General features: G+C 41.6%; 1 protein-coding gene across 1 annotated transcript in view; it reads right to left on the bottom strand.

Moving 5' to 3' along the window:
- Window positions 1–17,944, bottom strand: part of nrxn3b (neurexin 3b) — a 279,140-nt gene extending 261,196 nt beyond the window's left edge. Inside the window, exons 1-5 of the mRNA XM_072362420.1 lie at window positions 17,718–17,944; window positions 12,897–14,037; window positions 8,100–8,117; window positions 7,693–7,719; window positions 5,435–5,446 (exon numbers count right to left, since the gene is read on the bottom strand). Coding sequence (XP_072218521.1) covers window positions 5,435–5,446; window positions 7,693–7,719; window positions 8,100–8,117; window positions 12,897–13,593 — 754 coding nt within the window. The 5' untranslated portion in view covers window positions 13,594–14,037; window positions 17,718–17,944. The remainder of the gene's footprint in view (window positions 1–5,434; window positions 5,447–7,692; window positions 7,720–8,099; window positions 8,118–12,896; window positions 14,038–17,717) is intronic.
- Between the last annotated feature and the right edge of the window lie 7,971 nt (window positions 17,945–25,915).

Genomic DNA, 25,915 nt, shown 5'->3' with positions numbered 1-25,915 from the left:
TCTTAGCAAACTGTTCACAAATTCAGAAATGCAAATGGGTCAGCTGACATGGAAATCAAAATATCAAAACACCCCAAGAACAACTTTTCTTCACAAAAACACGGATCAGATTCAAAGCAGTAGATAAAGGGACAAATTTCCTTTCGAAATGGATGTTTAACATCTTACGACGTCAACATCTGATGATGCCAATGCTGGACATCTCGCTACGTCCTCCATGACGTCTAATGTCCTGCTACACGTACACATTCGACACTGTCGATTTGGTCACAAACATAAAGAGGACATAGGGTTAGACCGAGGCTTTAGTCCGCCGACTCCAAGGCAAGAAACAGTGAGTTTGAGATCCCTCTCGCACAATTTCCACATTAATTTCCACAATAGGACTGGATAGTGTAGTGGTATGATTGCCACCTTTCATGTGGGAAACCTAGGTTCAGTAGGGGTCCTTAGGCAAGACCCCCTTACCCTATCTGCCTACCTATAAGTTGCTTTGGATAAAAGCATCTGCCAAATGCATAAACATAACAATTTCACTTCTCTACTTCGCTCTCACTTGCGATCTAATTTCACTTTTCTACTTCTCTCTTACTTGAGTTCTATACTTCCCTTGACTTCCCTCTCTATTGTTAATGGTTAGGGTTAGGTGTTAAAGAACCATGCTCAATCCCCATGCCCAGACGTTTCACACCTGCACTCCTCAGCCCCTCACAACACTGACTTGGGAACCTCCACTCAAGTCTGTAAAAGATTGAACTTAGGTCACATTATTACACGCCGGATAGCAAGTGCCTCTTCTCAAAACACCGGCAGCCTCTGTTTTATGAGTGAACTCTCACCAAATCTTGACAATGTTTTATCATCTTCCACTGTTATGTTTTAAAACAACAACACATATAAATTCCCCGGAAATTCAGCAATTGAATCATTTCCCCGAATTGGCTTATCAAACAATGCAAAAGCATGCAATACTGACACTGAAACATGGCAGTTTCATACCAGCATCAAACCTGATGAATAATATATGACCGCTCACTATTGTTGTTGGTATGGTATATTATGTTCTTGTAGAAATTGTGTAAGAACACAGAAAAAAAAAAACTTTGTAAACTGTCAAAAAGTTACTGAGATGGCTCCAGTGTAGTACTGGCCAAGCGTAGCAAACTAACTTAAAGCTAAGAGGAGTGTGGACCGAGCTGTCCATAAATCCCACTGAAGCCTGGCAGTATCTGTGGACAGGCGCTGCACACTCCTTTCTTGAGCCTGACTGTGATGTGAGGCTCACGATGTCCTCACTACTTTGAACTGGAGAAACAAGAAAGAGGACGGAGGAGGAGAGAGTAAGTGAGGAAGGCTGCATGCAGCTAGAATACTGAGGCGGACAGAGATGAATGGGAAAGGGAGAGAGGGATAGTGAGAGAAAAGAAGTCAGGGAAGGGGTGACAGGCAGGGAGGGAAAATATATAGATATACGGAGAAAAGGAGGGAGGGAGGGAGGAACAGAATAAGTGCCACAGAGGCAGAAAGCTCAAATCTTGTCTGTGGGAACTTTGCGGCAAGACTTTGAGGGGATAATTAGGGAGAGTGACTCCAGAAGTGGAGAGTAAGTTCTGAGTCCTAAGCCTTCATGCAGAGGGATTAGACTTGGACTCAACTACTCACTCCCTCCCTCCAGTTCTTCCATCCTGTGCCCCCTCACTGCTCTAAAGTGGCCCACATGGCAATGGGGACAAGCAAGGCAGCTCTCATTGTCATACGTTTCTATCGCAGAATAAGATCTCTATTTCTGTAGCGTCTACAGTACGGAGTCAGTCCAATTACAGGGAACAACTTTCACTCGCTCTAATAACGGGGAACACATTATACTATCAAAAACAATTACAATTATGTGTAATCAAGACGCTCAAAATTTGATGAGGCATGTCAACAAGGATTTCAATTATCCGGGCTGCATTGCCGCAAAGTTTAACCAATATTTCATCACTCCCGTGCTTTCACGTCAAATTCATTCAGGGTTTATTATCATCACTATCATCACATGTACGGACACGTTGTAAAATGAAGAAAGGTAAGGTGTCCGCCTTTAAATTTTCTGCTACATTGAGCTTTTGTCACATTTTTTTAAAGTGAAGTCTTTATTTATTTGTCATGTAGATACATGAAATACACAAAATTTGTCCTCATTTAACCATCCAGGTCGGCACCTGTTGAACACACACAAGCACATGCACAGGGTCACACACTCATGGAGACAGATGCCATACACCCTAATGAACACCGTGTGTACACACACCTTAGACACCAGAAAACATTCATTCTAAGAGAAATATTGGGAATATATATGTTTGTGGCTGAGAAAGGTTGAGATTATACGTGTGTTGTGGTCTCCAGAAGAATAACAATGTTAGATTTTTTTCTTAATTGGTCTTTGGACTCGCCATGATTACTGCATTTCACTGGTCTGTCTTATTTTTTGCTTTTGGCTATTTTTTTCCCCTACGGATCAGAGATGTCAAATTCAGAAAATCAAACTGTGCAATTTGCACATTTGCAATTTGTCCAGGAGAATAAGTGATATCTCAAACACAGATTTCTGTGAGCTGGATACATCAAAGCACAACCACTTGAAAACATCTGCAGGCTGAAGTGCACCGTGTTGCTAACTGGAGCAACATTGCTAACTGGAGCACAGTCCCTGGTCCACTGCCATGGCTTATAAATAAGTTTGAGATACCGTCACAGCTATGCATCAAAAGAACGTTGCATCTCTGGACAATCGAGCCCTCTTTGATTGCTAAGAACTAAAACTTTCTCCAAACATGGTTCAGAACTATCTTGAAGTTTTGGCCACAGATTTATGAACACAATTGACAAGGTGCTCCCTGTTTTTCATTTGAAATATATGCCCTAATAACACCAACATGCTCGCCTGACCTCTTCATCTGCAGCTATCAATTTTCCTTCTGTCTTTCTCTCTCCTTTGCCTTCAACCCCACTCTAGCATTTCTCTTCCCTCGGGTCTCGTCTCTAGTCTGCTCCCCCCAGTCTCCTTACTGTGCCCTCTGAATACTGTGCCATTTACAGTGCGCACACACAAACACACACATACACACATGACTAAAGAGACATGGATCTAATTGTGCAGGGACCAGCTGTACGGCATGTCCTCGTTTTTAAACATGACGTCATGGTATTTCACAATAAAAAGTTATGTAATAAGTTATGAAATCCGAACCCTGGCTTTGTTTGCATGTGGATGTGTTTTAGAATGACCTCTCATAAGGCCGAAAAAGTTTTGAACCAATACACACAACGTTGATCCTGCTATTCATTCTTATTCTGTAAATAAAGACACAGAAACAATCAATAACATTTGCACCTTAGCTTAACTTTGAGTCCCAATGCAGTCCATTTGATCCGCATGTCCTTGGATAGCTTAAGGAAAGTAGAACACCCTGAGAACCCCCCCCCCACAGACTTGCACAGAGAGGGCAGAAGCCGTGTATTAAACCCTGATTTTACACACCAGTTGCCCGACGATCAGATCTTACATATTCATTTTATCTCATTTATAGCATATTGATTATCTAAATGATCCTTTCAGTAATGGGCTAAGTTAATTCACTGCATTTAACTTATCCTATGTCAACCACTGTGCCTCACCCCAAAAAAGAGCAATGCCCTGACAACACACTGTCTGCACTGGCACCAAATAGAGTTATTTTCTGAGGAGGGTGCTGACTTAGCACAGTTTTTGCCTCAGTCTTTGTCCCTGACATTATGTTTGTAGGCAAGGTCTTATTGAGGACTTCTTTTCTTTTCTCTCTTTCAAGGGGTAGGCAAAAACATAACTGCATATTGATAGTTACTCTTCTGCAGCGGCAAGTGATGCACTTGTGGTTCCAGCAGTAAACAGTAACCAATAAAAAAAAAAACATTCCAGTGTTGGGTTATGAGCAACAGATCACATAAGGAGTTTGGAGAGGAGCAAAGTGGGGTGGGGTGTGTGTGTTTGTGTGAGTGTGTGTGTGTGTGTGTGGGGGGGGGGGGGGTCTAACACCACGGTTAGATGTTCAAAAAAATAAATTTAAATTGTCAAAAGCTTGGTTATCATCCTTCACACTGAAATGGTGACTTGTTCCGTGACAGTTAGGTCAACAGCTTGGGAATCTGCTCGTGCAAAAGAAACCCTTTGAGGGTACCCTCTGCGTTCAAACCCGATGCACCTGACCAAAGGTCACTATGCAATGAGTTGAGAGTGAGAAAACGGTTGGTAAATGAGATAACTACAGGCTAAAAAATTTACATTTTACTGGATGTATACCCTCTGCTGGGTCTTGTAGAACAAATTTCAGACCAAAGCAAACATAGCCAAGACTGAAAAAGAAGCCTAACATGGAGCACAGCGAGGATTTTTATGTCAGGAAAACCAGAGCAACACTGACTCTGGTCTTATCCCTCTTTTTATGAAAGGCTTGCTGGCCAAAGAAGCTGGTTTACTCAGTGAGAAACATACCGAGAGATCGCCCCCACTGCACAACAAGAACTACTAATTGGCACGGACGGCTGGATATCTCCACATAGCAAATAGCTGTTTGCAGCACCATTAATAGAGAAAAAATAGTATATTTAACCTTTAAATCACAAACCTTTTGTTTCTAAATTGACATGTTATCATTGTACCATGCAATGACTGCCACAATGCCAGGCTGAGCAACAGAAACGGGGAGGTTCGACCAGCCCAACGCGCCATAGAAGCCAGTCAGAAAAAAGCACAGCTTTCTTTAAAATGACATCAGGTCGAATCAAACTAAAGCAGGTGCATGTACACACCAAATATCAATGACAAACATAGTTGCTGACAACCAAAGCAGATGTGCATAACACGGTTTTGTTAAAATAATGAGAGCATTGTCACAGTACCCAATGGCCTCATTTACATGAAGCCAAACATAAGATCAAATTCACCAGTCAGCTCTTCCTCAGCAAGAAACTCCACTGTCACAACATGAGAGCATCTTCACACGTCTATTATTAATATCTATTTGAAAAGACAATAAATAATCCATTTCAAGGGTTATTCTCATCACTTTACATCGTGATTGAAAATTCATGAAAACAAATTATTTAGTCTTCAGTACTGACACTGTTTTTCACCCACTCTCCGTTCAATCATTCACCTTCTTCATGCAACAGCAAATGTGGGTGCTCGTTAGCTGGAAAAGCATCAAGTCCCCTGATTTCACTTCTACTCCCAAACACACAAATGAGCGTACGAATTCTCATAATGAACAGACATAAAACATGATTAACCAGCACTAGCATGAATTGGACATACAGATGCAAGCTGATGACTCACACACACAAACACGCACGCACACACACTCTGGCAGCTCTGACAAGAGTACAAGAGGGAAAAACAGGATTGCTGTACCTTTGTTTCTACCTACAGTTTTTGGAGAGGATCCGTGGAGATAAAGAGTGTCATCGACAGGCAGAGCGCCAGAGGAAAGAAAGTAAAAAGTAGGGATAAGCCACTGTTGTCTACATCAGATCTGTATACTGACAAATAACACTTGCATGCAAAATGTTGACAATCATGCAGATGGAGAAAGAAGTGGGAGAAGTGCACAACAAACACAACAAGCCTCACTAATTTCAACTTTTCTTATTGCTTCCAGTTCTCTTGCTGTTCGGACTTGAAATAAGTATTACTGGTGACCTCTTCGGGTAATGGAGTGGCTCAGATTTGATGTGGCCAGTTTTGACTGAAGCAAAGCCCAAAAGAAGAACAAAAATGTGACTGTGCTTAGTATTTAGGGAGGGAGATTTAAAAAAAAAAGCTTTGCAACAGCCCTTATAAAATAGCTCAGCAGACATTAATTATACAATCACAGGGGAGTTGGAAGGTTGGGGTTCTGTTCAAACTAAATAATTAACAGTACGGTCCAAAAGACCTTGAGCCAACCATCATTTCTTTACACTTTGTTTTCAAGCAGCAAGAGTTTGCTGTAACCTTTCAAAGTGGTCTTAAGCAAAAGTTCTCCAGGCTTTCTGAAGGTCTTTTAAAAGTTTTGGCTACTTTTTCACTCATTTTCCATTCAGCACTTACACCTTACTATTTTCAGAGGAATATGTTTTTTTTTATTTGTTTGTTTTTGTTTTCTTAAGCCACTTAACACTGACCTATTATTCATTAAAGCATTACAAAGGGCATCTAACTCAAAGGATGAATCAGTGATGTGTTTACACATATCAGACAACTTAGCGTAGAAGCAGTTTGAAAGTTTATCTTTAGGCGCTTTGTGACTAGCAGCCTTTCGCATAGACATACCACTCCGATTTCTTTGGAAAGTTCCAAAGATAACATAGGTGGACAGAAATAAAATATCAAAAGTATTGATGTACAGTCAAGGTGATTCCCAAAGAGCTACTAGTGAAAATCTTTATAAATCTGTCAAGAGAAGAAGCACTCGGCCTTAAAAACTATCTGCAGCAGATGAACAGTATCTGAAAGGGATGTACTTAAAAAACTGAAAATGATTCAGCAAAGATCTCCCACTGAACCTGAGCTATGCAACTGTCCCTTCAGTTGATCCATCAACTGTTGGGCAGCCAACATCCAAAGAAGAGCTTTGGGACGACCTTTAAGAAGCCTGGAGAACTATTCCTGAGGACTACTTAAAGAAATGACAAGAAAGCTTCTTTAAGAGGGTTCAGGCTGTGTTGAAGAATAAAGGTGCTCATACCAAATATTGTTTTCCAAACTTGTTAGAATTGTACAAACTTGGGTTTTCGCCTTATAGACTGTATTTCTATTTGTGTTTGCACACATTATAATAAATCTGTGCACCTTTTTCCCATCTTCCAGGCAAGCTATGAAGTATGTTCAAAATTGAACTATTTAAACTGCTGGAGTGGCTGGGCCCTTGGACAGGCTGTTTTCGCAAAGGTTACTTTTTGTGGAATTTTTATCTGTTGAACTACAGTTCAATGACAACTGAGCTAAAGAAGATCACATGACGAAAGCCATTGTCAAATGTTGTTACTATGGTTTCTTTTAGATCAGCGAAGGCTTGTGACAATGGTAAACTTTGGTTTTGGATTAGAAAACCTGACACTGAATTGCTGTTAGAGTAAAATCATGGCAATGGTTTTAGAAAGAAGTCTGATTGGCCCGTCCATCCACCATCTCGACATCAATGACACTATTTGTATATTCTTGGAGATACTTTTATGATGTAAACCACTCTATGTTGACATGTTTTGTTCTTTATTCTTAAGGCTGTCTCCCTAAATTCAACCAGTTTCCTCTTCCCCCTGCCCGCCTCTGTCCCCCAACCCCCATCCAATCCCAGAGGGGACTGTGTCACTGCATATTTGCTGCAGAACCGCGACTAGCACACAATTATGTAATACAAAGAAACCTGGGAGTAGTAAGGCTGAGGAAACACATCGAAGACAGAAAGGGATGGAGGTGAGATGTGGGACATGCCATGCTGCCATGCACCCCCTCCCCGCTAACGAACACAATGGCCTGCCCCCTCTCCTCTGCTGCAGCAGTGGAAGCAACACACGAATGTGCACGGACAGGTAGAGACAGCACACAGTGTAGATTTACGCCCCGAGACCAAGCCGAAAGATGAGGCACCAAAAAAAATTAGAGATCCAGACAGAGAAAGAAGAGAGTACCTTGTTCTGCCTTCAGGTGTGCGAGGCCTTGAAGAGAAAAATCAAACAGACGGGAACAGAGGAAAAAGTGAGAACAACACACCAATACCACAGTTGTATTGTCACCGTGCATGCTTTGCGTGATGGCAAACCATGGCTAACACACTAAAATCAAAGCTTTCCCAAATGCATCAAAAAGCTTTCTATTGAAATACAGAAATGATTAATAATGACAGCAACCCTGTGTATAAAGTAGCTCTGGAAATGGTTTACTGCATACATGGTAACTCTAAATGTTCTAATCAGATTACTGGTACCTTATTATTTTTGTTTTATTCCTTTCTTTCCAGGGTGAATAATTCATATAAAATTAGATGATTTGTTGCTACGATTTCACTGCAGTAACAACTAACTCCTCAGAGACTTACCTGGTTTTCTCTGGACTGCTGTGGAGAGGGTCATGGGAAAAGAGAGAAAGCAGAGAGAGGCGTTGCATTAGCGACACACTACAGCTGCTTTTGCATGTGGATCTAACATGCAAAACATACCACACTTCTAATCTTTGAGCTGTCATGTAAGGGGCAAAGAGATGCGCCTTGACATGCCTGGTTAAAACAACAACCTCCGAAGAAATCCCTGTGGAAAGAAACACCGAAAATTTCATCTGTCCCGTCCTCTCAGGGAGCCAGATTGACACACAAGTCCTTTGGCAAACAACCGTTTCACATTTTGAAATATCTCACAGTAACATAATATTCCACACCCTGTATCACACAGAGTCCCTCACACACTTTGAAAATATACATAAATCCACACCCACGAGGATTTATGGTGTTGTGAGGTTTGTGGATCTCAGGATGCTATTTCTCAGACCCATGTTTAAACTCCTCCACCGCTAATTCTGGCCCCGTGAACCCACCAAACGAATATTTTCTATACTGCAGGCCCAAACTCGTGGTTTCTCAGGGGAATGCTCACTGTGGGATTACTGGTGCAGTTCAAGAAATGCCAAGGCAACCAAAAATAGCAACGCATTAAGCTCCATTGCTTGCTGCACGTATCTTCACCAGGGTCCGACCCGTCGATGGCACAGGTCACACGTGGCAGTGCAATTTAGCGAGGTGAGTCCCAAGTGTGTCCAGCATTAGTCGAGGGTATCAGTCTTGAAGTAAAAGTAATATTCAGGAGTTTATACTGAGAGTTTCTAAGGAGCATCAAGAACTGACGAGAGGCAAATTAAACAAATGTAAATCACAGTACCACAGATTAGATTAGAAGTTTTGAGTGTCAGTTCTCAGGACATAAAACCAGACACTAATTTGACTTGGTGCTGCGCCTTGATTTTTGTCCAGGCTACATAGAGGACTGGCCTGTTTCCCAGCACTGGATGTAGGAAGGGCTTTTCCGTGTTTCATGTTTGGTTTTTTTCCCTCTCCTTGGCACTACAAAGTTGTCGTTTAATGTTAAATCTAACACACTCAGCAGAGGGCAGGAATACCATCGGAGAGGAGAGGCAGGCAAGAAAAGTCTGGAGAAGCAGCTGGTCCTGGTGAGGTTGGATTCTCTCCTGTCTCCTTTAGGGAGTCTAAAATGGATGCTACTTCTCCTCCCACATAAGAAGGATGACATTGGCAGAGGAAAGGGAAGGACGCAGCATGGAAGTGGGGGGGGGGAGGCCGCGGCCAACTGACGGACAGCAGTGCAGTTCCAGCTTTCAAGAACTGGAGGCTTGGAACTGCTGGATTTATTGTGCCTGAATCAGCAGGTACACACTTTTTTTTTCTGACAGCGCAAATGCTTGCACCCAGCAAATGCGCGGATACTGCTTGCATGTTGAAATTGCTTGGTTTCCCATGTAGATTAAAAGCCTTTCTCTAGATGCAGCAGCGCTCAGAACGAGCCAATGTGCCGCGGAGGACATGTGGTCCGAGCATAATCCCCTGCTCTATTTTACCAGCAGCTTCACCACTCAAATCCAAACATAATTTTCAGCTTGGGCACTAGACACAAATGCCCTCTACACTAGGATCAGGCAAGTCCCTGCGCCATTTTTTCTCTTTTTTTTTTTTCTCCCTGACCTACTTTTTACAGTAAGATTATTGTAACTGTCATTTTTTTCCCATGTCTGTTTATTAATCCCCAAAGCTAAGCCTGAAGGCACCATTTCAGCACTTGCTTAACAGTTTGCTTGTCCTTCAATTACTGGCCTTCCATCAAGTTACTGCGTATTTATCCAAGCAAGTGGGGCCTTAAACTGTTCATTACAAATGCAGAGTGTGGGATTCTGGAAGAGGAAACACTTTACATATTCATTAAACAATTAACTGCAGCTCTTAACAACCTTCATGCAATTCTCATTGTAATGGGGAAAAAAACCCAAAGGTATTCGACTACAAAACATCTCTGCTGCTAAGTTAATCGGTCAGAATGGGGCTCAATGTCTAGATGATTACCATAAATGATTCTGATATATGCACAGCTAAAATGAGGGGGTAGAAGTTTTTGTCAAGGATGGTAAAGTGCAGCAAAAGCAGTGGATTTTTCTGTCAAAGTTGACGGATATGACGACTGAGTGGTGTCCAACTGCATTTTATTGCTTTGACATGGTTGGTCACTCTGAAATATCCTGACCCATGCGGGAGGGGAGACTGGGCATGTGTTTTATGACTAAACTGAACGATTCAGAATGTGCTGCTGGGGGCCAGGCGACGGGAGCGTTCTTCTGAAATAAAATATCCCAACAATGGGCAAACACTGTGGGAATGTGGAAGGTTTCGAGCACAGGTGGCAGAAACAGGCTTTACCCCGCTTTTCTCCTCTCACATGTTAATTCTGCTCACTCTTTGTGTTTCCCTTCTAGGCCAGTGGGCTACCATTAGGAGCACGGCTGGCAAAATGCTTTCAAGGCCCACTCCGCTCAGTCAGTCAGCCATCTGCCCATTTTAACGAGCAGCTCAAGGGCCTTGTCCGCGTTCCTGTGTGCGAACGTGTGTAATGCAACTGTGTTTGAGAGCATGCTTGCGGAGGCCTGGACCACACTGCGTAATAATGTTACATATAAATATTCACAAGTTTGACAGATTGCTTTAGTTGCTCATTAATGCACAGCTTAATCGCAGTATATCCACAGAGACAGGTGTGCTAAGCAGTTGTCCGTATGCAACTTAAACCAAACACTAAAAGTGTTGTCACTCTGAACATCCCCCGAAAACCTAATTTGTGCTCATGTGTTGCTTGAACAACAAGCACGTCGCCACTTGTGGACATGTGGAAATGACGATAAAAAAAAACAAAACTGTGCTCTATTTGCCGACAGACAATCTGAATAGACGGCGGTGTTTGTGCAGGCATCTTCTTGGCAAATTAGCCATCTCTGTTCTCATTATCCCCCTAATTATGGTTCCCGGTCTCTGTGGCATAATCAACAATCAGCCACATCAGTTAATGGGGAAGCAGAAAAGAGCAGCAGTCAGATCAGCTGGGGAACTAACATGACTCCACTCCTGGCCTCTTGAAAACACAGGAAGATAAAGAAGACATGTGTGAACGACTGTGTCTGAACAACAAGACAGACAGACAAAGAGACAGGGGCAGCCAAAGAGGGTGGTTCGACTCCGGCAGCTGACCTCATGGGAGGTATTAGGGTGCAACAGGCCAGTGGTGAATTTACTCTGCCCTGAGGCTGTGTTATGACAACCTCTCTCCCTGTCTCAGCTATTTGGCTGAGTCGCGAGTGTCCCCTTGAAACCTTGGTTGTTTTAACACAAAGATGTCATAGTTCCCCCATCAGCTCTCAAACAAATGGACCACCTACTCCTTTTCTCTTGACTCTTCGACACAGGATGTGAGCAAATGGGATGAAGCGAAAAAGGGTCAAGTCCACTCAGTTCGCTTGGATGCTCCTCAACCAGCCCATCGCGTGCTGTTCTGACAATGCCACGGGCCAGCGCTCGAGGTTTAAGCGCCAAACAGCTTCATTTGAGAAGCGAACACAGTGGAAGGCCCTTCACAGAAATTGGAAATTTCAGATTTCAAATCATAATAGCTTGTGTAATAGCTCTAACTGTATTAGATGCGGTTTAAAATAGCTTGCGATCGTTGCAGTAGCATTATGTGAGCATTCCCCTGATTTCTGGCAAGTCATCTCGCAACCACGTCAGTGAGATTTAGAAAGGCAGGAAGTGGGTCAGCAGCAGAGGAAATTTGACATGGGTCTGTTCACACAAAGTTGTCTTCTACAATCCATACACGTGATGAAAAGAGTTAAATGTGCAAGGTTATAGTGTCGTCTAAATATGAAAATGGATTTATTGTGATGTAGAGAATCCAGTATCAAAAAGGAGGAAATGAAGCAGGTTATTCCTGGAATTAACTGGAAAATGATTTCTTGGAAAGACGAAGACAGACCAGTGGTAACTCTTAAAAAATGACTTCTCCATTACATCATTGCTATCTGGCTTTTTGAGAGCATACACAAGTATTAGCTGAAAGAAGGCTTTTTATGTCTAAAGCTTTGAAGGCTTAGGGATAAAACAAGGGAGAATTCTGTCAAAGAGCTGCATCTCATTACACTCCCCAAAGAAGAGATGGCCTTGGCACAAAAGCAGAGGAAAAATAGATGAAGCTGTTTCTCATTCAAACTGGTGTGTACCTTCAGGTCCCTGTCGCACCTTGCAAAATCTGAACACATTTAATGAAAAAAAAAAAAGGAGAACTCAGTGTTGCAATTTTAGTCACATCAGCTAATATCATATCCACCACAGTCTCATCAAATGTAATAACTGTGAAAGGAGAGGAAATACTGAGCACATCACCTCCAATTTAAGTCCCCCATGAAATATGAAGATGTGCTAAGCTGTATGAGCAACGGCCCACAGGGGAATATTCCGATTCTATGTCCTGCGAGAAGTGCCATCTATTCAATCACATGGGTGTGTAGCTGCTCCAGCTTTTATATAAATCACGCCGTTGTGTAAATGCTAGACCTTAATCAATGCCTTTTTCAAGGCATTCCATAAATGGCATCACATCATTTTAATAACATATATGTATGCAACAAGCCAACAGAAAGGGAAAATATGACAATTTCAAGTGTACACTAATACAATACAGCAAACCTAATGTTAGGTCAGTTCTATATTTGACAGTAAACTCTGAATTTTTTACAAAGACATTGATCAATATTCAGTGCTTGACACAGAAAGCACTGGAGCCAGTAGTCTTACCTTCAGTGCAGTATCGACCTACATATCCAGTTTTGGAGCAGTCACAGTAGGTTTCTCCATCTGCCAGTGAGCAGATCCCACCGTTCTCACAGGGGTTCTCTGTGCAAAGGCCCATCATCTCCAAGCGTACTCTCTGACTGTCGATTAGTGTGGGCAGCTTACTCCCATAACTCAGGTCAGTGATAATTCCTTTGAATGGGGGTAGCTCACGGACAGAGGGCAGGGTGATGGCGGATGTTCGGATGTCACCTGGAAGCCCCCCAAGAAAGAGGTCGCTAACAATCTTCATGAACTGTCGCTGGGGCCGCACCTCTCCCGTCTTGGTCCGACCGTCCACGGCCAAGCCAGTCCGCAAATTTTGCCTGTTGATGGCGGCAAAGTGCCAGCGGCTATCGTTGACCATTTTATCAGAGCCGATGGTGGTTTCGGCACAGTCAATGCTGACGCGAAGCTGCAGCTTGCCCTCAGATACGGTGAGGAGCAGAAAGTCGCAGTAGCCGCCATCGTCAAAGTAGAGCAGCAGGCCTTCGGGTTCCGAGGTCTTGAACTGAAATGTCAGGTCACTTCTGGAGCTGGCGTCCCAGCGCAGGTAGCGAGCCCACTGGCCTTCCGAGCCAGTGAACTCCAAGCCCACGCTCAGGCCCAGCACAGTACTTAGCAGCATGAGGAAATGCCCAGACAGACTGTTTGGATTCATCGTAGAGAATAACAGGGCACACTAGAGGAGGGTAGAACTAGGGATAGATCCTCAAAGTGATAATAACATTTGATTACAGTTGTGCTCCAGGAGTTTATCTGCTGAATGTTATATTCCACATAGAATATTTTGCAGTCTAAGAGGATGGTGCAATATCTTTTTGTTATTTCAGAAGCAGATCTAATGTTGATAATGGATGAAATCTAATCTTGTCAGCCAAGTCTATGGAGACATATGTGGAAAAATATCCAGCTTCCACACAAAGTGGAGAAGAAGAGTGCTATGATAAAGGTGATCCTTGGAGTGTTTTGTCAGTGATTCAGGGCTGCATCCTGCGATTTTTCTTTGAGGCGACTTCCTGGATTGAAGCACACAACAGTCATGGATGGTCCAGTTTCATGCCCCATGGTTTGAAACTCAGCCTCAGACACAGCTTGGACAGACCTGCAGGGACAAAATACAAACAGGAAAACAATTATTTAGGTGGGAAATACATGTTTGTCAGTGTCAGTTGGCAAAACTAAAAGAAACATCCACTGGCAAGATATTGTAAGAGAACTGACGATTAAACTCGTAATCTAAAATATGGGCATAATAGCATGTATCTGATGATGAAATATGCTGCAACAAAACAGATTATTTTTTTATCTCAAAGAGTTTAATTTAACTCAAAAAAAGATGCAGAGGTGTGTAGTTACATCACACTGGCAGCGAGGAAGTTGTTTCACACCGAAATGGTATTCAGGAGAGGCAGTATAGAGTGTACACAAATTATAGTTTTAGATAACTGAAGGGATACTGAGAGATCCATTCATGTGCCCATTAAATGCCACTAAATAACCAGTAATAACACCCATTACAGATTCACAAGCATTTTATGCAGGGTGCCACTTCTACTAATTACTAACCTCAAATAATCGTTCAGAGTTTTAAAAGCTTGAGTTCATTCCCAAACAGGGGGAAGAGATTTTGTGAAAAAATAACTAACTAAATAAATAAATCTCGTTGACTACTATTATTGATTTCACCATGACTGAAAATCCATTGAGGTGAGCCTGAACACGTGTTCAGCTTCAAACACTGGGCTGCTATCTGCAGAACTTGCTGGTATCCTGATTAATTATGACTAATTAGCCACAGCCACCCTCCCCTCCTTCTAATGTGCATGTCTTTTGGGGATTACAATCATAAACAGCTATTCATAAAGATGTTAGGATGGGACCACTTCACATTTGAATCCCACGGCCATCGACTTTCTTTCAAATTTCCTCCATTGAGTCGATATTCAAATCATCTCCAACACCAAAAACCTGCAAGACACCATTTTGACATATCAACTAGCACCCTGCCTGTGCACATTACACCTGTACCCATACTGTTCTGTTTAAATTTGTTCAGCTGGGCCACAAATGATCTACATGGCAAAACCCTATATGTGTGTGTACTCTTTCAGTCCCTTGCCCTTGCAATTGTTTTGGCATTGGGCTGCCCACCAGACAAATGCATTGTCCCATCATGACAGTAGCACAGAACCATGCAACACAATAGGCCCTTTAACTACCTGCCCTGAATAGTTAATCTTGCTGCAGCAGGCAAGCTATTGAATTCTAGCAACCGATACCTATGCTAATGCACTGCGTGTGCGCTTGCACGTGTGTCCCTCTGCAGGAGCGTGCACACGTGTGTGTGTCTCTGACAACATCGGTCTGCCAGGCCGAATGATCGTCTTTGTCTTAAAAGTGACTGTGCGACAGCGGGGAGGTTAGAAGGCTCTGTGTGGTGAAATAACCCCGAACACTGCCGTGTCAATCCAACTACAAAGCACCGAGTGGATATAAAAGGTGTGTTAGGTGCTGCGTTCATTGAGCAAGCAAAGCTGCATATATGCCCATGTAACCCAAGACGAAAGTTCGTGAAATAATTGGCTTGGCTTTTATTCAATTAACGTGGCTTATTGTGTGTACTGTCCAACTCGGGTATCGGGTGTCCCTGAAGGCCATGGATTTTTATTGAATGCTAACAATGCTAATGTTCTCTGTCTGTTAACTGGAACACCGACGGAGACTTATCAGCTGCAGTGTAGGCCTATGCCTGGTTATGGCAATGTCCCACCCGTAAATAATTATGTTAAGTTACACTAGTTATACCCTTGACATGTACTAAAAGCCTAATTTCACTAAAAAAAAAAAAAAAAACTCACCCACCTGTTAGCCGTCCTGTAGGCTAAGACAAGTGAGCCCTAAAGTGTTGACCACTCAACTTTACACGAAATATTTATGTGACTTTTCTCTCGCAGGCATGTCGTGAAAGATGCCCTTCAGCTATAACCTCACGCCTGATGGCACACACATAGTTGTCTTCGCTCCAGGGAGCAAAACAAAAAACAAAACAAACAAAACAAAAAACTTAACAAGATACTTTGGCAAATTTAAGAAGTGAAAATGTTTCCATATCGCGAACCCTGTCTTTAATTTTTGTCTGCTAATTAAAAACTACGTCACTCGCTTGGCCATCGTGGCGACCTAACGTTATCCACCCTTCTTGGCAACGTTAGCTAGCTTGTTTTGTCATACATCTGCTAGGATAAGAACTTTTTTTCCGGGATATACACATTGAATTATTAAATAGTTCAGGATATGAGATGACCTGTGCGGGTACTGTCACAGACTGGCCTTAAATGATGCATCGAGGCTTCTAGTTCCGCTGCAGCAGATTTTATTGACATGTTTTGTAAAGAAGCCGAGGCCCCCACACCCCCCATCACACACAGGAGACCCCCCCTGCTATGCTCCCTGTCTATCACAAGCTTCAGCCTGGAGGAACGATTTAATCCGACATCAGTCACAAGGAGACACGAGAGTGCTGCATTCGGAGTGTGTCTGGACCTGTTAGTCTTACGATTGGACACAGTAAGGAACAAAAGGTTTTTTGTTTGTTTGTTTTTGTTGTTGTTTTAAGGAGGGCGCACCAAGCTGTCAGGAAAAATAGAAAACAACTGATAACCTCAGCATTTTCTACTCACTGGGGATATCTGCTCGCTCCATGTCTTCTTTTATCTCTAATTTAGTAACCTCGAGAAAGTCCAACTTCACATCAACAGCCAAGTGTGACACCAACAGGCCTTTCCTACTATGAAAAATGGGTACACTATAACTGACATTTCATGCTGTCTTCCTCTGAGTATCTATAGCTAGACTATGCAAAACTCCAGATGTTGCTCGTTATCGTGAATAACGATGCTTGATGAGGATACAAGGCCCCAATATCCTTCAGTCAGTTTAATGACCAAAAATCTCTGGAGAAAAATAAAGTAATTTTATTCGAATGATGGTGATCTCTGATATATAAAAAAAAGCCTCGGTGGATATTTCAGTAAAGCAGAGGCGCAATTTCACAAAATGACCGTAATAGCCAACAATGTTATGGGTCTCTAGGATTTTTTCTATCCACTAATAGAGTACTATGTGAATTTCACTTGATGAAAAAACTCAGAAAACCAAGCAGATATGCAGCCCGCAGACCTGCATCGATTAATTCAACCTCGCAGCATCTCTCCAGCAGCTTTCCCTCGGCTTCTCGCACGGTGGCAGTCTGGCTGCTGTTCCATGATTTACAAGCCGTTTGCTTATGAAATTAGAAGCGACATTTTTTTTTAACAGCGGCGGGGATTATCTTCCCAAGAAACCATTTCTAAATCGCAAGTAGTTCTGGCAGTTTCTACTTCAGTGTTTGCGGTGTCGCGCGCGTGACTGTCAGCCGTGAACCAGTGAAGTGAAACTTTCCTTTTCAACGCTTTTCACTCATTCGCCACAAATGCATTTGTTAGCAGTTCAGTCCTGATAAGTCAACGTGGTCTCCCGAAATGTGCTCAGTTGACCAAGTTACGCATTCTTGAAGGTTAGACTGCGGGTTGAGAGCTTTCAAACTACTCATCGAAGCCACCCTTCTGCGCTTAATCTCCATCACTGCCCAAACTCAGTGTAAATTCCACATTAAATTGACAAAAACAAACTAACTTAAATGATTTCAGAATAACATCAGCATAACGCAACACCTTTGCATAAAACACATTTATATAAAACATTGTGCAAAAGATGATAGCCCTATTTCTAATCTGTTCCTACCTTTTTCTTTAGGGAGACGATTCTGGAGAGATAAAGTCCAAATATAAACGCAGCAAATTATAATAATCCAGAACAGAATTCCATTCGGAAGCCGTTGAATGTTCAATTATTGCATGCCCAGGGCGGTGAGACGCTGGGGCTAGTGATGAGGTGGTTATAATAAGTGAGGCGCAGTGGCGGAAAAGGCAGCGGTCCTCCTTCCTCCGGCTCAGTGAACGCGCATCTCTCAGCTCGGCTCACTCAGCGCAACTGCCGACGGGGCCCCTGGATTTCTCCCACTCGGACGATCTGACCCGCCTTCTACAGAGTGCTCAGCTCGGTGGGGGAAGGGGGTGGGGTTGGGTTGTGTGTGTGAGTGTGTGTGGGGGTTATTTCATTTGGAGAGACAACAGGAATAATAAGCCCTCAAGACAAATTACCAGCAATGGAAATATGTTATTCTTCATTCTTTAGATATACGTTTATAAAATAGAGCCAGCCACTGCTTGTGGGTTTGGAATTATTATTATTAGAGCGAGGCGGGAATGACAAGTCTTCACAAAAACAGTGTGGTGTGTTCACCTTGAGAATTTTTGTACTTTTGCATAATGGCAAATGTTACTGCCGTGTGTTCATTTTGGATGCTCGCTTAGGTTAAAGAGCTGACTGTTTATATGTGTGAGGAGAAGGTTAAAGAATGTCCTCGGACTAAAAGGCAGCCCAGAGCCAGGATGTCCCTGCCCCATGGATAAGTGAGAAAACAGAGTGCTAATGTGACTGGTATTATTGTGAAATTTCAGGTATTTTCACACTGAAATGCATCGGGAGTTCAGCACCATGGACAGTACTCCTGGAAACAATCCGATTCCAAGGTGCTGCCCGAGGTGCTGAAAGTCAGTCAGGGCGTAAAGCAGAGGAAACCATGCAGACTGAGGCCAGAAAACTGGAGATTAGCAGTGCTCTGACTTTTTCTTTTAACACAATATTTCTCCTACTACTCATGTAGCAGTAGCAGTATGTCATATTGTATCAATTTTACACATGTGCATAGCATTCTCGAGATCTGATACACTGTTAGTGGAGGTGTGTTGGAAAATGGAGAAGAGGACTCTACTCCCACGAGATCATATGCACCCAGGTGTAGCCAATCAGACTAATGATCCAGAACCTATACTATATGTTTGTGAGTCAAACGCCATTATTATGCATTCACGGCTTGACAGCATCTCATTTTGCACTTATGGTACACCTATAACCATTACATACTATCATATTACTCAAGCACCACTTTTTGAAATAGTCCTCTGCTGCATGATGATAACTTTTCGTGTTACATGATACTGATCTAAAAACAGAGTCAACAAAGGGTTCCATGAGGAAAAGACAAAACCAGAATAATGTAACAGAAGCAGATTAAAGAAGATTAAAGCAACAAGAACAATCAAATAATTCAGATAAGAAAGAGATCTGCAAAATGCAAGATACAGATTTAGTGAAAAAAACAAAGCAAACAAAAACAGCACTTTATAAAATTGACAGGATTAAAAACCCCAGCATCAAAGGGCCATTTGCAAACAAGGCAGAGTCATGAAAGAGCACATACGGATTAGTGTGGGTCTAGAATAGGGATCACTCAACAAAGTTCTGCCATGGAGGGTCTTGACCTAATCTTTGATTTAAAGGAAGTCAAAAATTCAGCATATCTTGCCATCAGACATATTTCAAACACATGTTTTTGCAACCAGCACAAGATAGCTAAATCTGGAGATATGTGGAGTCTCTTTCTTTGGCACCGGCTCAAATCCGAGCAGCTGCATTGAGGAGTAGCTCAGGGCTTGAGAGTAACTTTTGACTGAAGCAGAACTAGAGGGAGATGAGCAGAAATGCTTTTCTTGTTCTGTGAAGAATTAAATTTCTTTGACAAAAAAAAGGTATGTGGATTTCAGAAGGTGGTATAGAAAGAAGTTTATTTACAGCTGTATGGCAAAACGATCTCAGACATTCAAAACTCTCTTAATACAAAGACCCAAAATGTGTCTTCTGCTATGTTGAGTTTCATATCAAGACTATATAGACACATTTTAGAGCAGGTTACATTTTCTTCGACTGGATGCAAATGTTTCTTTTAATGTACCAACTCTGGCAGATCATCTTAAACCATTTCATTATACCATATAATAATCATTATCTTACTATCTTATCACTATCACTATCTTAGTTTAAACTTTACTTTGTTATGATATGCACCTTCAACATTGTGAAGCTTAAATCATGTAAATAGAGTAAAGAAGATGTCTGTTGGTGACCATAAGAGATGCTGGATGTAACAACAAAGGCAAGGATTTAACCAAGACAGTGGAAAACCCTCTGCTGGAGAAGATGAATTACAACTGGCTGGTGGACGGTGTTAAATGAGGCCCTAACGTCTAACAGGACTCAAATGAAACAATCTCCTGCATCTGCTGTAAAATTGAGGCCATTTGTTACTTTGAATAGAGCTACAGGGCTGAAACAACATCTGGGCCGCTCTGGTTGCCCTGTTGCCGCTGCAGCCCCGACCTGGATAAAGGGAAGAAAAGAGTGAAACAATGATTGGACTGGAGAGATGAGTGTCTCTTGGCTATTTACGCGTTAAAACAAGTCGCTACACTGAAAATTACTTTGTCATTTACAGTTACTGGTACATGGAGATCGATTAACTTTATCCAGTAGTCTAGTGCGATCAAGCTCAACATGTTAAATGTACAAACACCAACACTTACCACAATTTTGACCCATTTATATAAAAGGAAGTTGCACCAATAATGATGGAGTGAATAAATCCTTTATTTTCTGTTGAAAAAGGTGTGATCAAGTTACTGAAGATTTGACAATGGCATGGGATGTGCATGGTCAAAGACAGTGAGGCTCTGCAGTCACTGATAAGACCCTCCAAGAACATAATATTGTCAGATAAAAGAGAAAGAACATCCTCTTTCAATTCTCAGGACATAATAAATAGGAAATTCAGTCTTTGCCATGTGTTAATATGAGCAATAGAATATGACACATTACAGTGTGTCAGTATGTGATGAAATCTAAGCTACCATGCAGAAGCAGTATATGAAAATCTAAGTCCACCCTTTGTGCTAAGAACTATGAGAGTAAGTAGCGGCAAGCTGATGCTTCTCAAACTTCTCTTCGCTTTTGATTAACTTAATATCTGTAAGAGTGAGCACCTTTATAAAAGCAGAAGTTGCCAAAGCTTAAAGGATATGAAAAGACAATACTCACCCCACCCACAGCCTGTTCAACCTTCTGCCATCTGGCAAATAATGCACAAGTATCACTGTACAGCCATGCTCTGGAGAAGTTTCTTTCCTCAGGCTGTGAGACTGCTGAATTAGTCTTACATACTGAACCAACAAAACAAATAATCTTTTCATGACCTGTTTTGTCATTGTTATATAATGATAATATCCTGTTTTTTGGAGTGAAATAAAGGGACTACATTCTGTGATAAAATCTTGGTTTGGACAATAAAAATTAAACTGAAGCTAGTGATTCAGTAATTGGGATTGTCATATAAAGATTCTTCATAATATCTACAGAAGCATGCTAAACTCACTCATTATAATGTGAAACAAAGTTTTGTTTTGATTGAGTCACATAAATATTTCATCTGGACTATTTTAGACTGCAGTCGCATCACCTGGTCCACCCAGGGATTTGATATTAAAGATCATCCAGTGGCATGTTAACTAGGTCTTAGAGGCTAATTAAACAGAGCTGCGATGATAACATTAATAGCGCTCTCTAATTAAAAACCGCACAGTGAAACATACAGCAAAGGGGAGGAGGAGAGAAGTCTATCCCTGGAGGGAACAAAAGTGAAAAGTTAAGGAAAGCATTCATGTGGTTGTAAACTCAGTCAGCACAAACATCTCACCAAAAGCAAAAATGCCTGCACACAGAATGACAAACAAAACAATTTTTTCCTCAAATATATTTGTAAATGAAAAAAACAATACTGCCTAAAATATCTTTGCTTTCCCTCATATTGTTTTCTACCCCCTTTTCTCAGTACAAAGGAGGATAATGAATTCATTATAACCCTTTGACTTCAGACCGTGCAAGACACTGTTTTTTTCTAACAACAGCCCAGCTAATTGTCCAAATCAAAAACTGTTGTAATATTAAGAATGTATCAAAAGCAATATGATGCAAATGTGCATCAATCAAAGACTTTTCCACTACGTGGAGCTAATTTGGGACTTTGCTTACTCATCACACAAAGGAATGAAACAGCATTTTCTTTTGTTGAAAAATGCTTACTCTTCTCCAGAATTCCCCCCCTCTCTCTCTGTTTTCACCCTGGTTCATTTTGGAAGAGACTTTTCAATAAACAACCATTTCTCATAGCAACCACACATACATTGCACAAATATTCAGTCACTCATTTATAAAGAAAACAAGGTCTTTTTGTCATTTCCACAATTGCTCCTGCAATTCTCTCTTCAGTGGCCTCGTGGCATCACTGTGTGCACCTGTGGTGAGAAGTTTGGTGCGGAGTTTGACTTCTCCCATCATGATATTAACCGCAGACCAAAGTGCTAAGCTTCCACTAACCATGGATACAGTAGTTGAGCTATAGAAGTATTATCCCTCAGTTTGAACAGGGCTTATATTTAAACAAAAGATGAATTAAACCCTGTCAATGTTACCCATATGTGTGTGCGCTTGCTGAGTACACTACAACCTATGAGAAGTAATTGCACTTTTCATTGACATTTTTTTCAACCGAGACAGAGTTTATCAAAAACGGCCTTGAACAAATTCATCTATTATGCATGGGCTTATGATAAGAAGACAGATGTAAATTCAAATACAAATATGAAGTGACAGCCAGTCACAGCCACTTTGAGTGGAAGTATGTGTAATTAGCTTGGCTCAAGGCAACAAAGTCTGCATGTTTCCATCTTTACAGCTCAATAGTAAACACATTTTTTGAAAATATTCTTTCTTCAGACTGACACAAATGATTCCATCTTCTTCAGTCTTTATGCTAAGTTAAGCTAAGCTAACCTGGCTGGCTATAGCTTGGTCTTTAATAGTGAATTCCAGTGTCTTCTGATTAATGTGCATGGAAGTGTGTATCATTCCCACAACTGTATGTGTGAACAAAACATTTCAACAAGCCTTCTGCCAGCAGGCACTGCTTGCTAGGGTGATATCAATAATCTATGAGGGTCCTGATAATGTATCATTGTTTACCACCCCCTTACCGAAGGTCACATGCATTTCCTCTTGCCCTCGCTCACAAAAACATGCATACACACAATAATTCTGATTGATCCTAATTGTACTTATTTTACCTCAAATCTCTCTTGCGTGAATGCCTCTGTCTGATTGGCCGGTCACTAAAGAGGCTGTTAGCGGGTCAAAGTGATTACTCTATCAAGGACATCTATTAGAATCCAATTTGGCCAGGTTGGGTCCTAAAACAAGCCCCACATCTCCTTAATGGACATTAATTTATCTCCTGTTGTTTGGGAACTGTTGCGTGCGAGGTCCGCAGCTTTGGTGCTAAGCAGGATGAATGTGATATTTAGATCAATAGCTTCAGCTTATGGGGAAAAATGTGATGGTATATGGATTATAAGGGGGTGATATTTCATTGTAAATGTCAGTGTAATGCAGCCATCGGTGCCCAGGGTGTGGGACAGTGAATACACATCAGACTACACACATATGCCCCAACATACACTCAGACTGTATAGTGTATATGTAGCAACTTATAGAGCAAAGCACATCAAGGCACTTCATCTACCACTGCCTCTCACAGTGTGGAGAATCTATTTGAATAATGAGGAGAAGCACCTGTCAGGCTTGGTTATCTTGACTCATCGACTGTAGTCCCAACACCTACCTACACCTGAAAGAGAAGACAGTGAGAGAAAGAGACTGAGAGCACATCCAGGGCCCTGCAGGCTGCCTGCATGTTTTTTTAAACTATATACCTTGGAGCTTGAATAGACAATCACTAGAGAGAGGTGTTGGTGCCATAACGCTGCATCAATCAACGGCCTAACCACTGGCCCAACCAGTGAGAAATGGCTACCACTGAATGGGTGGACATATATACAGTAAACAACCACCAATCGTACACACACATATATATATATATATATATATATATATATATATATATATATATATATATATATATATATATATATGGGACTATTCTGTGTGAAGTTTACATTTTCTCCCCCGTGTATGCATGGGTTTTCTCCAGGTCCGTCCTTCTACCGTCCCAAAACATGCATGTTAGCTTAAATGGTGATTGACTCAAATGGTGGAGTGTGAGCATGGATGGTTGTTTGCCTCGTTTGTCTCTAAGCACCCCCCAGAGGTTGAGGTTATGTTGCTGTTTAAAGAAGCTTTATATAGCTTAGAAATGTGACCAGACACATGTGGAGGTGGTTGCAAGTGGGAGGGAAGAAGAAAAGAACAATGACTTTTAAGCTCAATGTGCAGGACACATCTTGAACTAGTGATCTCTTGCACCTCCCATCATTATTTCCAACTTCAGTAGAAGCATTTGTGGTCAAGTAAACACTAGCAAAATGTGGAAAATGATTATTATTATTAAAGCATTATGCTGGAACACATATGAACATGTAGGGTGTAGAAAAGCCAACAATGTATTTGAATTTGTATTTTTTCAAGCAACTGGACAGGAAAAGCATAGTAGATCGATATCTAACCTGTTATGAGATTAAATTGAAATACTTTTTACCATGTTCAACCTCTCAGGAAATTGAGACCCAGTTGATGCAAAGTGTCTCTTTTTGTCGCAGAGATGATACAGGTTGTCGTCTATGAGCTAAAGGTAAGACACACTACGTTTAGGAGTTTCAGTTTCTAGATATATTACAATTAACAATTAACAATATTAACTCGATAAAGTAACTGGAACCCCACTGTTGACTTCCCGGAGGTTGACCAGTTATTGTTTGATCTGAAATTGTTGCAAATGACATGGAAGGCTTTACTCATTTGCACATTGAAACATTGGATCAAAATAAAAGCTTTCACTTACACAAATATGCACTAATGGTTAATGCCAAATGTTAGCTGCCCATTAAGTCATGTAAAGGTGCATCTGATATAAAACCTCTCAATTTCAAAGTGAAATATTGCTTTAATTGTTGCAACTGATCCAGGCAAGAAAAGGTCTTGGCAAGACTACCCTGCCACCTGGACACCGGGACACCCTGACACCTGGCGGGACCAACTGTGTGATACCTAAATGTTTCAGACTCTGACCAGATGGTTGGGTGAAGAGAGATCACACAGGCAGGCAAATGCTTACCTGCAAACGCATACAGTTTGGCATACAATTGCCTCACATAAATAATTTACAAGAGCCAGATGCACTGTAGATCTGAAGTCTTAAACATGCACAGAAACGGATACATCTCATGTTCTCTGCTTGTGCTGCTTATGGTGTCAAAGAGAAATATTTGCACATGATATTAATGGCTTCCTATTTGTGTCATTGTTAACTAAATGCACCAAGCCCCCTAAATCACTTTATCAAATATGGGATGGTACAAGGCACAGTTTCAAGTCTCAAAAAGGTAACAGCTTATGAGACCCATCTCTCTTTCTGCCTGCCTACTGGAAAACGAACTGAAAATGTTTGTGTGGGTGCAGGAACAAAGGCCAGGCTCCAGATTTTGAATATGGAGAATGACAAAGAGGGGAGAAAGGGAGAAAGAAAGACAGACATGACAAGATACAATGAAGCCCCATGCCTCTTCGAAAACTACTTCAGAGACAGAGTGGGTGAAACAAAAGCAGGCACTGAGGGACAAACAAAGTGATGAAAGCTTGGAGAATTTTGAAAAAGATGACACATTTCTTTCATTTGCAGAGAGAATGGCTGCTTATCAAAGCAACATCTTATACAATGCTGAAACACAAGTAATTTTTTCTTTTGTTCTCACTGCAATTGTACAGGAAATCATATGGCACATAAATCATGTGGACATTTATTTATTTCCAAGTAGACACACTGCCATAAGCTTTCAAGACAGAGACAATTTGTTTTTCAAGGGCCCCTTGGAAAAGGGCTTTGATGGGACCCAAAAGAAAAGAAAATAGGCGCATTTCATTGAAGTTGCTCCCCTTGGCAGGCAAAAATCTTTGGAGAAGAGATGCCAATATTAAAG

The sequence above is a fragment of the Leuresthes tenuis genome, unplaced genomic scaffold (assembly GCF_036924035.1).
Source record: "Leuresthes tenuis unplaced genomic scaffold, fLeuTen1.0.hap1 SCAF_13, whole genome shotgun sequence".
NCBI lineage: Eukaryota > Metazoa > Chordata > Actinopteri > Atheriniformes > Atherinopsidae > Leuresthes > Leuresthes tenuis.
This window is presented reverse-complemented; position numbering and strand designations above follow the sequence as displayed.